Raw genomic sequence first — 12,745 nt, forward strand, 5'->3', positions numbered from 1 at the left:
CTCCAAAGTGATTTGAGCGTTAGGATTAACTCCTAGCTTTCTTTGATCAATGGTGAAGTAGATCTAGGTCACTTAAATAATTAATTATGTATCCTTAGAAAAGCATTAGCCCAAAGTCAACATTAATTAAATAATTGATCAATGTGCTTTTTCCTAAATTTAAACTTAGGAACGAGACCATATTAGTTGCTCCCTTCGAACAACCACCTAAAGAGGACTTTCTCTCTTGAAATTAGCCTATGCAAGGCATTATACCTTATATGCATGCATTTGTGTTTACATGAATGTTTCCCATCGCACACCCAACCCCCCAGCAACCCCACAAACCAAAATTTATTGTCCTGGATGACCAGGACTGGGAACTGAATCAACCATTAGACTATGAAAAAGTCCCTGCTTGGTGCCATAAGTGCCAAGAACATGAACACATTCTGCAGCATTGCTCCTCCAACATCCAAATTCAACACAAAAAGAAAGTGAGGAACGATGGTTTTAAAAATTGTCAAGAAATCAAGTAAAGGATGTCAGCAAGGTAAAGGTCCAAAAGATCAATCCAGAAACACCTCCTCTCAGTGTTTCCAAGCTCTATCAAATAGAAAATATCGAGGAAAACAACAAAGGAAAAGAAAAGCAAGCAAAGTCACACCATTCTTCGATGCAAAGGAAGCAAGGTGGGCCTTCATTAACCCTTGAGGGGGGGACTGCAGCATCCACAAAGGAATCAAAATATGGAGTGTTTAATGCATAAGGACAGAAAGCAGACCCAGTTCAGTGAATGATAGTGAATAGTTGTCATGGAAGTGCACGAGAATCAACTAGACTAGTAGACTTAATAAGTATCCAAAGACGGTTGTAATGTCCCCTGCAATTATGATTTCTTTCTGTATGGTAAGCATGACTACTTACTTCTTAACTCTCGGTGTTTTGTAGGATGCAAGCTGCAGTCTACTGTAGCAAGAAATATGTAAACATACACAACAACAGCATACATCTTAAGTGAGTTATCTCCTCGGAGAAAAAGATTCATAGATACATAACATAATCACTCAGCCATTTCAAACTGAACAAAAAGTAACATCACAAGATAAACTATAGCTCAGAATTAGTAATACGAAATGTATATTGCTTAATGGATGTCCCCTTAAGCCAGCAGTGTTGTATAAGATTCAGGCTGCAGTCTTTCCCAGGTTGTAATATTGAAAATGAAGCAACAGCACACACCATAGGAGAATTGTCTGTTTGGCAATATCGATTCATAATATACCACCAAGAGAACACCTGAACTGAATGTAAAGTAATATGACAACCCTGTATACTCTAGTCTCCAACTATACATATTAAAAAGATCCTGAAAACATGGAGCTTATGATTTTTCCAACTATAAAAACACGGAGCTTATTAGTTTTCCAACTACAAAAAGACATCGTTACAACATCTTGAAAAGATGCAGCACGAATTTAAAGAATATTGATGTAAATTCTGCATAGAAACCAGACTACAAAAAGGCTTACCTTGAAATTTTGTGGGAAAATAGCCAACAGCCCTGACGAATTTGGTGCCACAAGAAGTTGATTCAATTTTATTCCTGATAATTGTACATCTCCAACAAGTCCCGATGCTTTTGTCCTAAGAAAGTCATCAGAACTCAAGATCTCCTCTTGAACTGCAATGTTCCCATCAACTGATCTCTCTAAGGATTCCACGACAGATCCATGAAATTTAGCCCTGCCTGTTAGTTTCATATGCATGGGCTTTGGAGAACCAATAGCACTAAAAGGAGTCAAACTAAGGATATCAAATCCCTGCAAACGTAAATCAGCATCAACGCCCAGGATATCTGGGGCAACAGCAACAATGAGATCTGAACTCTCTTCTTTTAAATAGTGTCCATTAGGATATGATATTTGAATTTTTGTCACAAGATCAAAAGTAATCGAAGAAGAGCTGATTATAATGGCTTCATCAGATATTATAACACGTGCATCAGTGAAAGAGCCTTCAGCCTTTGGTGCTGTCCATTTGATGTCATACCTCCTTAAATACGTATTAATACATGAGATTAGTCAATGTACAAAAGACACATAAAACAAGTTACTAAACAAAAGAGGATAACAGAGTATCCGCACTTATCTAACTCTTTGTATGATCTCAAAGCAGCAACAAACAAGGTGTTCAAGAAGTAAATTTAATTTGGAAATTCCAAACTTTTCAAATGTGTTCACACAGTCAGGAATGTCACATACGTTTTCAAAATTGAACCATATACTTTGGCCTCCCCATTTAAATAGCCAAGCTTCATAGGCATTGCTTGGACTCCATTAGGAAGAAAGTGTTTAACCACATTGTCAAAATCCACATTTCCAGAAAAATTAAAATCAACTGCAGAGTCATCCATCTCACCCTGTTCATAGATCACCATAATTTACATACCAATAAGTTGATGCAGGCCAAATCTGTTAAATATAAAGAAAATTGACACAATCTACTAGAAGATAAACAAGCATGTAGCCTGAAAAGGCTAAAACCTCAATACAAATATCCATAAATAGAAGAGCACAAACTATCCTCTTAGCATTTGTCATACAAAGAATTACTAGTTTCCAAATCCTCTTAGCATTTTTCATAAAAAGATTTACTAGTTTTCAACTCATGCCTAAGAATAGAGAAGAGGCATGTTCTTAACTAATTTGGTGAGTATTGATTACAATCAATTGTATTGCCCTCGCCCCCCCTCCCATTATATGAGTAATCTTTAAATATGAAAACTTACTGCTTCGCAAACTTGTATATCTGGGATAGAACCCTATGATGAATGAGCACTCAAGTCTCAAGGATATGAAACTTGAGCATTCTAGCTTACAAGCCAATATCCAGTTCTACACTATAATATGCATTCTAAATGATATAGCACTTTATTATCACGGTTTGTAAGTACTTTGAGTCTTTGAGATATGTTTCAGCTTTTTCTCCGAAATCTGAAATTCAGTGGTTATTGTGATGAGAAGTAAAAAATACAAAAAGAAAAAAATGTTAAATCAAAGATGAACATTTCCAAATCACCGATTTCCAGTGTTTCTTTATCTTCTTGGCAGGTGCATCACGCATGGTAGCAGACCTCAAAGATTCTGGAGATCTCTTGCACCCTACACGAGTGTGCAGTTCCTATATGGAGCCAACTGTTACCACTGGAAAATGCGAAATCCAATTTGCATTTTCAGACATTCCTTCAACAGCATTGCAACAGGACGTGTGTGTTGACTTTTGTAATGTCCTGGACCATTTAGGAAGCTTATTACGGAGTCCCCTAGCCTAATGTGGTTCCCATAAGCTAAAGTGGGAAAATATTAATAAGATGGACTAAATTTGCCTAAGGAAAAATTATAAAAAGTCGAAGGGGTGAAAAGAGGACATTTCCTAGGCAAGTGAGAAGTCATTTTAACTTTATAAAGTGAAATATTATAAAATGACTTTATAAAAACTAAAATGGTAAAATAGTGGCAAAAATGGCCACAAATTTATAAAAGAAGGAAAATGAGGATACTCTCCTCATTCATGCATTTGAGTTTTTGGAGAAAAGAGCTCTTGGAGAGTTTTCCTTGAGGAGAAGCTTAGGGCTTGGAAACCCTAGCCGTCATAGCCAGTTTCAGTGTTGAAACTAGACACTCTAGCCAGTCCAAGGAGTGAAATCACTTACATTTTCACTATTGGGATTCAAAGGAGAAAAAAATATCTAGAGATTTGAGCTAGAAAGAAGTGTTATCAGTTAAATCTCTAATTTATCGCTCTTCGTTTAACATCTTTCAGGTTGGGAACAAAAATCATGGAGCCAAAGACCCAAGCTCAAGTCTGGATATAAGTTACAGCTGTTAGAAGAGCATACTCCTCTCATTCTGCCATTCGAACCACCTATAGCACAGGCCGAGTTTATACTTCAAGGGTTTGCTCTCATTTGTGACTATCTGCAAGTGTTAGTGATTCGACTTCTTCTTGAGAGGGCAGCTCGAGTACCCAGCCAACGGCCATCAAATATTTCAATGCTAGAATAGGGTTATTACCTTCCTGGGCTGCGAGCTAGTTGTTGGTCTGAACGTGTTGACTTCTGGAGCCTAATTGCTGTCACATACAAGTCACATTCTTTGCTGGAGGGACGTGGAACTGTTTTCCCTTGCCCTCAGTCCATGTGCATTTAATATTCAAGTTCGTGCTCCATTCCTGTGCTGACCACAAGTTAGGGAGAAGATGAGTCATCTCTGCGTATCTCAGTGTTGCTGGAGGCTCATTTTAAGGGCGGTGTATTATCTCAGTGACTAGTATTGCATGGGCCGTTGCAAGAGTTAAGCCATTATATGTTCTTCGGCAGTGTATATCATAAACAAGTGCTGGAGTGCTATTCCGGAGGACTGATATTTGTACATGTATTCATTATTATTGACTGTCTACACTACCAGGCTCCATCTTCCAAATCTGCTCACTGTATATTCAAGTTTTTAAATGAAAAATGCCCATCCTGTAGGTGCCATTGTCTAATATCAGCTGCATTGTATTTCTAAAGTTTGTTATTAAAATTATAAGTTTATTTTGGAGATTGTTGATGAATGTGGATGTAGATAGATGTCTTTCAGATTAATCACATAATCAGGATTTCGTCGACGTTTCGAACCAACTAATGTGGTCCATAGAACAAACTTATAAAATTCACCTACAGCACAGAGCAAACAAACTGACTGAAAGACTCTGTCACTGAAACTCATTTTGAAAAACTCAGAAATTTCAAGGAAAATTGGGAATATTGCAAATTTGGAATTTTACAGTGGTATCAGAACATGTTCATGGCCAGCTGTGTGGTCTGAGGGCAGCCTGACAGAGGTTACATGACAGAAGAAAATCTTTTTATAGAAGGCAACACACCTACAGAGAACCAACTCCCCTTACAGAAGAGGATATCCCTGATACTGAAAGTGAACAGACACCTGAAAAGAGGAAAGAGATAGAGGAAACACCTGAAATTGAAGGGCCAGATATGGGAGACAACGAGGAACAGGCCTTTAACAGCTTGCTCATGGCTATAAATGACTTGGCTAAGGGCCAAAAGGAAATGGTAGACTTGATTAAAGAGATGACAAACAAAGGGGCTTCCACTGTAAGGAGCCATTGAATGGAGAAGGGTCCAACAGTGCTGAGAGCAGTCATGCTCATACCCATATGCAGAGCCATTCACACGAGACAGCAATTAATACATGAGACAGCAGAGGACTTAACAGAGCAAACTAGTCTGGAGATCCCTTATGCGGATTGTATGGAGCAGTACCAAGCACTGGGATGGGATTTCCATGCTGCTATAAACTTTACTGCTTTCTGCCACCTTCGGTTGAAAAGCAGGCCTAAACCATTTCAGAGGGTCCCAAGGAAGAACCAAGAGCTGCAAAAGACACTGGGGAAGGTGACCATCCCCTACTTTGATGATAGGTCATCCAAATGTTCAGCTTAATAATGGGTTCAGAAACTGGAGAGCTATTTCCAATTACATCAGACGACAGATGAGGAGGCTATTAAACTAGCCACCTTACAATTGGATAGTGAGGCCCATGAGTGGTGGTACCATGGGTTGGTGACTATGGGTCACAGCAGCATCACTTCATACACGGAGTTCACTCAGAGACTCATTGAGCAGTTTGAAAGGAAGAATCCAGAGCTTCATTTTAGAGAGCTGGCACAACTCAAGCAGACAGGTAGTCTGAAGGCCTACATCTCAGTGTTCCAGAGGTTGGCAGTCATGGTCACAGATTTTTCAGGGACCAGAGTGGTGATGCTATTTGTAGAGGGGCTGGTAGAACCTCTACATGGATGGGTTAAAAGCTTTGAGCCCACCACTCTTCGTGTGACAATCAAAAAAACCAGGGACTTGCAGGATGCCGCCACCAAAAATAAATTCACTCCTAAACATTTCATCCCGCAGAAAGGTAGAGAGGTCAAGCCCTTTCAGAAGGAGTGAACTGGTAAACCGAAGATGGATGAGGAGACCCGAAAAGAGCTAAGGAAGAAGAAACTTTGTTTCAGGTGTCAGGAGCCATGGGCACCAAGGCACAAATGCGCTGGCAAGGACAAAGTGGGAAAGGCTCACTACATTGAGGTGTACTCAGAGAGTGATAGTGATGACAGGGATGAGGAGCTAGTACAGGGGCAGGTACAGGGACATATGCAGCAGACAGTTGGAGGTGATTCCTCACATGTAGAGGGCAAGGCTCCTACTATTGCCTCTACGTCAGGATTCCCTAGATATTGTTAGTGTCCTATCGTAATCAAAGTCAAGCTTAGTATTTGTTAGTATCTTGGTCAATTTGTAAAGTGTTGCTATGATCTCATTGAGATCAAGTCTTAGTGTCAATAGGATATTCTAAAGTTTGAGTGGTAAATAAAGATCAAGTTGTCAAAGTCTTAAAAGGTCTAGTTTTAATAAGTCTAGGGTAACGTGTTATCCAAATCATGAGTGAAGATAGTTGTGGGTCTTTGTTTTCTCATCATTGGGACAAGTCATTGGTGTCTTTTCAAGTCACTTGCAAAGTCACATCAAATACTTCATCATTTCATTATCACAAGAAGTTGTTGGTGCGCTTCTCCTTTGCGCTGCACTTTCACAGTTGCTATGCTTTCTTGCACCTTGACAACCTCCGGGTTATAGAAGTTTGTTTTTCTTGTTCATTTTGTGTTTAATACCTCAAAACTCATCTCAAAATGTTCCAGAGGGCGGTCAACTAGTCAGTTTCACATCTATTCCTTAACCATTTCGCTTTTCTTGTAAAGTCTCAACTGATGTAAAGGACCATTTCTGATTCTATAAAATATTTACTGAACTATTTATCTATTTTAAGCTATCTATCTATTTTAAATAGAGTATGGAATTTAAGAAATTTCTGTTCTAATTTATGCAAAAACTTCATATAGCTAATTGCTTCAATTAATGAAAAGTACTTACTTGGTCTGCTGCGGATGAGGATGTTTCAGAACCCCTCTAGTTTGCTCCCGTTTACCAAAAGACCAAAACCACCCAGCCAGACTGAGCAGAACCTCGCTACTCAATCCAGTAAGCTTCTCAGTTGAAGCAGACTGTTCCCCCATGCCCAGAACCTCAGAACAATCTGTGCTCTTCCTTCCTGTGGATAATTTCAGTTTATGATCCTCCTCCTCCTTCCCTTCTTCTGTTTCCCTTCCCGTTAAATTCTTCCTTCTGGTATATAAACTGATTCTTGGCGGTGGCCGTCCTTCCTGCAGCACCCACCGCTTCATTGCCTCACGACACCCTTCCCATGTTGTGTCATGTGTATTTATTTTAAACAGATATTGATTTTTAATTAAGATTCCTTTTTTTTATTTTATTTTAATATAAAGGTTAGACTTACATTAAAATACTTTATCATTTTTATTTTTATTATTTTATTAATTTGGTTAATATAATTTATTTAATATTATTTTTATAAATAGGTTGTTACATTTCTGCTACGCTACTCTCAAAGAATATAAGATATGGAGAAAATCGATGATTTTTCACTTCTTTTCATAAGTGGAGTTTCAAAGAGGATTCATGAGGTTGTAAACATCATCTACCAACTATTTTTCTCGATCAGAGATTTCAACACTTGGTCAAACCCATGCAAATGAAATTCATTGTGCTTTGTTATTGCGCTTTCGCTGTAGGTGGTGATTTTGAAGAAGGGAAGTTTGAAATTTGGAAAAATGTTTTCTAATAGGTATTTGATGATTCAAGGGTTGTCTTCCACCTGTTTGACACATTCAGAAGTACGGGAGATGGTTGGAAGTATGTAAAGGATGAACTTGATGCATTTTCGCTACAGGGGATTTGCTACGTTTTTAACTCTTTTAGCAGTTAACTTCAAAATCAAATTCTGACCAAATGGAGATGAATCTTGAAAAACCAAAAGAGGTTTTTGTCAAACACAAGCTCAATAACAAAAACCTCCTTCAATTTTGTAACAGGTGTCATAGATTGGAAGATTCAAATGAATCTTTACAGCTTATTTTTAGATTTTGTCATATCCTGTTTTAGTCATGCTTTTTGGGCGTGGATTCTGACAATTTGGAGAAGAGTTTTCGAAAACAAAGAGGTTTCTCTCAAGCACTAGCTCATCTACAAAAACATCTCTCGGTTTTTACACAAGTGTTACAGTTTGGGAATTACAAGTGTCACTTTGAGACTCATTTTTCACAATTTCGCCAAGCCAGATTTGTTGACAGAGTTCTAGAATTTTTTTAAATTCAACTTGGCGGACCTCCAACTTGGCATAATTGACTCCAAATTGATTTGGATGATGAAGTTTGAAGATTTTTCTACCCAATCCCATGATTTTCTCTTCAGTTAGCATATTTTTGGTTAGTCAAAAAACAAACCCTAGATAGTAGGATATGGGCAGATTTTCCAAATATTTTATTCCTAAAGCATTGTAACCTCTTCCTATCTTTGGGAAAAGGATGGATTTCGACTTCCTTAGTCCAAGGATGAGCTAATTGTATATATTTCATGAATTTTAGTGTGCAAAGGGTTGGTTGGTCAGGGTTTGATAGAGAAGACATTGAGCATTGTACATTTTCATTAAAAAGTTTCAGTGAATGATGAAGGTTGAAGTCTACTTGTTCAGGGATTCATGTGTCAGTCTCTTATGGTGATGTTTATCTCCTGTTTTTGTTTCATTATCTTATGTTATTTCCATGCTTAAATGTCATGTCTTTAATGTTTAGTTAAGCAAAATTTATTTCAAAATTCACTTTTAAGTGCTCTGTTATGGCTCACTGAACATTTTAGTGTTTTTCTTCCATTGTAATATCTAAAATTCATCCTCAACTAGATGCTTTAGATGTTATCAATTCCATTGCTCCTCTGCTCACCTCTCTACAACAAAATTTGACAAAGACACCATAAGGATTGCCTACCTTGCCCCTATCTAAGGATTCCTCATTTTCCCATCATATCACTAAAAATCATTAGCTCCATATGACTCCATGCCCAATGGATTTTCCCTCTTCCCTGCCATCAAACTGTTAAAACCTATTCCTCTTTGATCTTAATACCTAGCCTAAAACCTAAGACAACCAATCATCTAAGTGACTAAAGATTCATATAGAGAGAGCCCTCTTTGAAGCTGGAAGGGCTAGATTCCAGTTTTAAAGTGGTTTTTGGTTACCTCTGGGCTCCTCTCCTCAGCCTGGAGGAATTACAAAGTGTTAACAGATATCGCACTTCCAAAATCAGAGCGGTTCTAGCTGAGCACAAGGTGACATTATTGATTGATAGTGGGGCTTCCCACAATTTCATAGATGCCGAGATGGTGGAACGGAGAAGGATTCCCACTGAGGAGTTCCATGGTTTTAAAATTGTCATACCTGGAAAACATCATATGGACTACAACAGATACATCCCCAAGCTATTGTTGACTATGGGGAACTACACAATGACAAAGGACTTCTTTGCGGTGGATGTACTGACACTAATTTGGTGTTGGGTTGTCAGTGGCTCTACTACATCGAGAAGTATACCACGGACCAATTGAACATGGAAATGAAATTCAAATACCAATAGATGGTAGAAGAGTAGTTTTGACTCTTGAGGGCCATGCATCAGTACCCACCAAAGCTAGTATCATCCGACCACATGCAGGCAATATTGAGGCGACGCGATATTGAGTGGACAGTAGAGTGCCTTATCACAGACAACAGGCAGCTAACATTCCTCCAGGGTGACCACCAAACAGAGGTTTTGAGCATGTCATACAATTAGAGGGTGTGCACGCAGTGATAGCCCATCCCTATTGACATCCCAAGATCTACAAGGATGACATAGAGAATGCCATAACGGAATTGTTTAGGTTGGGCCATATCCAACCTAGCTCCAGTCTATTCGCTTCTTCGATAGTGATGGCTAAGAAGAAGCACTGCACCCTGCAAATGTGTATAGACTACTCGTCTCTCAATAAGAGGACAATCAAGAACCAGTATCCTACTCCCATGATCGATATGTTGATGGATGAATTGAAAGGGACCAAATATTTTTCAAAGACTAATCTCCACTCTAGTTATCATCAGATTCGGGTTCGGGAATAACACATCCCAAAGACAACTTTCAAGTGCCACTATGGGCACTACGAAATTTTGGTTATGCCATTTAAGCTAACCAACGCTCCCGCGACTTTCTAATCCTGTATGAACCATGTGTTCAATAAGCAATTGCGGAAGTACTTGTTGGTCTTCTTTGATGACATATTGGTCTACAGCAGGAAGTGGGAAGACCACTTGAGGCACTTGGACAAGGTGTTGGGAATTCTAGAGAAGTTATCTGCGAAGGAGTCCAAGTGTGAATTTGGCATGATGGAGATATGAAAATTCCTATACTCAAGGAAACACTACTGCAGCAAAACTAAATTTACTTCTCCTACTTGATTTTAATATATATTATCAAGTTATTTTCTAAAAAATACTGAACTAAATTACTTTTGCAGCCTACACCAATTTAATTTGATTACATGAAACAAGAAACTGAGCAAAAAGCAAGATACATAGGACACCGTTACTTTTGGACAAAATAGTCCCCAGAAAAACCCAATGCAGGAAAATCGGTGCAACAGCTCTGAGGGTTTTATATTATTAAGCAATAGTTTAGAATACAATGTTGGTTTCCCTCCCGGCAATCCAGTTACAGAGAAAAATAAAATGGCAGAAAACTGAGTGAGCATACCTCACTTCACCCGACAGTTTTCGGTTGATCCGGCAGCAGAACTATCAAACCACCAACTATCTCTGTGCTATCCCTACGTAGTCCCTGCGCTGTCTCTTCTGCCTCTTGGAGCTTATGCGTCAACCTCTCACGATTGTCCTAGCAGCTCCACGGCAGTTCCGGATTTCTGTGTGAAGGCAGCTTCCCTTCTGCGTTGGCCCTTCTAGCTCTGCGTCAAGCCTACGTGGGCCCAGACTGGCCCAGCGTCAAGCCCTCTAGGTGTTGTGTTGCCTCCACTAGTAGCTCTCCGCCTTTCTGCCCAATATTCCCAAACTATCCCTGCCCCCCTACTGTAGAATAATCACTTAGTTCGAATTTCTCAGCTTCCAAGCCCCATACATTTCGAACTCTAGATCAATTCGTTCTCTCGATTTTTTTCTTAATGAACCCCAAACCTCCTCCTTCTAGTTTTCTCGTTGAGCCTTCAACAGCCATATGAATGTGCTCTAGCAACAATGTCCAACTGCATGTTGCTCTGTCTTTGAAGCATCTCCTTTCTGCATTGTTGTTGCCATCAACACTGCGCTACTGTTGCTACTGTACTGTTGCCCATGACACTGCCACTGCCACTGCTGCATCTATACTACAACTCCCTCTAAAATGTTGCATCTGCTATGCTGCTAGCACTGCCACTGCTAACACTGCATTTGTTCTGCAACTCAGTTGTTGAGAGAAGCAATTGAAAAACACCCAAAATTACTGAACTAACTATGCTCAACACAATACCATGTGAATGTTGGAATCTGACTGCTACTACTCTCTTAGCCTCTGAATCTTTTGCGTTGCTACTAAGTTTTGCGATGTGCCATCTGCACTACTGCCAACCTTGCTTTGCGGTGATCAGTCTCGGGTCTAGGCTACTGCATTTGTCTCTCCAACCAACCCACTACATCATCTAACACTAAGTCCATCTCGCTACTGCCGAATCTCAGGTTCCCGTAGCAAGGAATTGATCCAAGAGGCGGGTTCCTCAAGGATCCTGCCCACATGTAGTCCTCCCAACTACAGTTCTATATTGCCCCATTTCCCTCCTGGAGATGCGCGGGCACTCATGGCAAACTCATCTTCGTCAATTTTTGTTCAAGCAGCCTTAGGATCATGTTTCTCATCCTTATCCTTTTGCCTCAAAGGACACTCGGATGCAAAGTAGCCCATCTCGCCACATCTGAAACATTTCACCTTCGAAATGTCCCTCTTTCGCTTCTACTTTTGTTGTCCCTTTGATGCTAGAGTTGCGTTCTCCTCCTCCTCCTTGGTCTTCATGCCACTCCCACTGCTGCCATTGAGGTTGACCTTAACCAGATCCCTCCTTAATTCTTCCTGTTGAAGGGCTGCCCACATCTCCTCCCATGAAGGTAGTCTTTCCCTGCCCAATATACTTTGGACGAAGACTTGCCATTCATCTGAGACTCCATTCAGGGTCGTCCTTACCATCGCGGTAGACTGAGGAGTAGACCCCACTACAGCAAGCTGGTCTCTGGTGTCCTGAAGACGTTGAAGATAGGAGTTAACCCCTTCTCCCTTTTGTATCAATGTCTGCTACAACTTTTGTTCTAATTACATCTTCTGTTGTTTGGAAGAACCTTCATACAGTGAAGACAAAGCTTCCCACATTTCTCGAGCTGTATCTTTGCCCTGCAAGTGTGAGACCACATGATCTCGAACTCCATCGAGTATGTACCTCTTCGCCTTTGCCTGCTTAGCCTTGTAATTCTTCTTCTGATCATTGTCTGCAAGAACAGGCACAACACTCTTGACGTAAGCTTCAAGATCGTACTCCTTCAGAACAGCTAAGATTATGGTCTTCCATATGACATAGTTGGAAGCTCCTTCCAACTTGTCCTGATCTCTATGCCCATGCGATGCCATCTCACCCAAACTATCGAACTGACTCCTCTAGTCACTGCGCAGCACTGTTCTGTTACTCGACAAGTGAAAAATTCGAACTTTTGGCGAGAAAAGTCC

At 39.9% G+C, this 12,745-nt stretch overlaps 1 protein-coding gene across 1 annotated transcript in view; it reads right to left on the reverse strand.

Moving 5' to 3' along the window:
- The window catches only part of EMB2410 (embryo defective 2410), a 541,348-nt gene that overhangs the window by 271,442 nt on the left and 257,161 nt on the right, over positions 1-12,745 (reverse strand). The window contains exons 9-10 of the mRNA XM_089441428.1: positions 2,244-2,401; positions 1,512-2,034 (exon numbers count right to left, since the gene is read on the reverse strand). Of these exons, the coding sequence (XP_089297554.1) occupies positions 1,512-2,034; positions 2,244-2,401 (681 nt within the window). The remainder of the gene's footprint in view (positions 1-1,511; positions 2,035-2,243; positions 2,402-12,745) is intronic.

The sequence above is a fragment of the Pinus tabuliformis genome, chromosome 9 (genome assembly GCF_031772625.1).
Source record: "Pinus tabuliformis cultivar Carrire ecotype Pingquan chromosome 9, CPIR1, whole genome shotgun sequence".
In the NCBI taxonomy this organism is placed as follows: Eukaryota; Viridiplantae; Streptophyta; class Pinopsida; order Pinales; family Pinaceae; genus Pinus; species Pinus tabuliformis.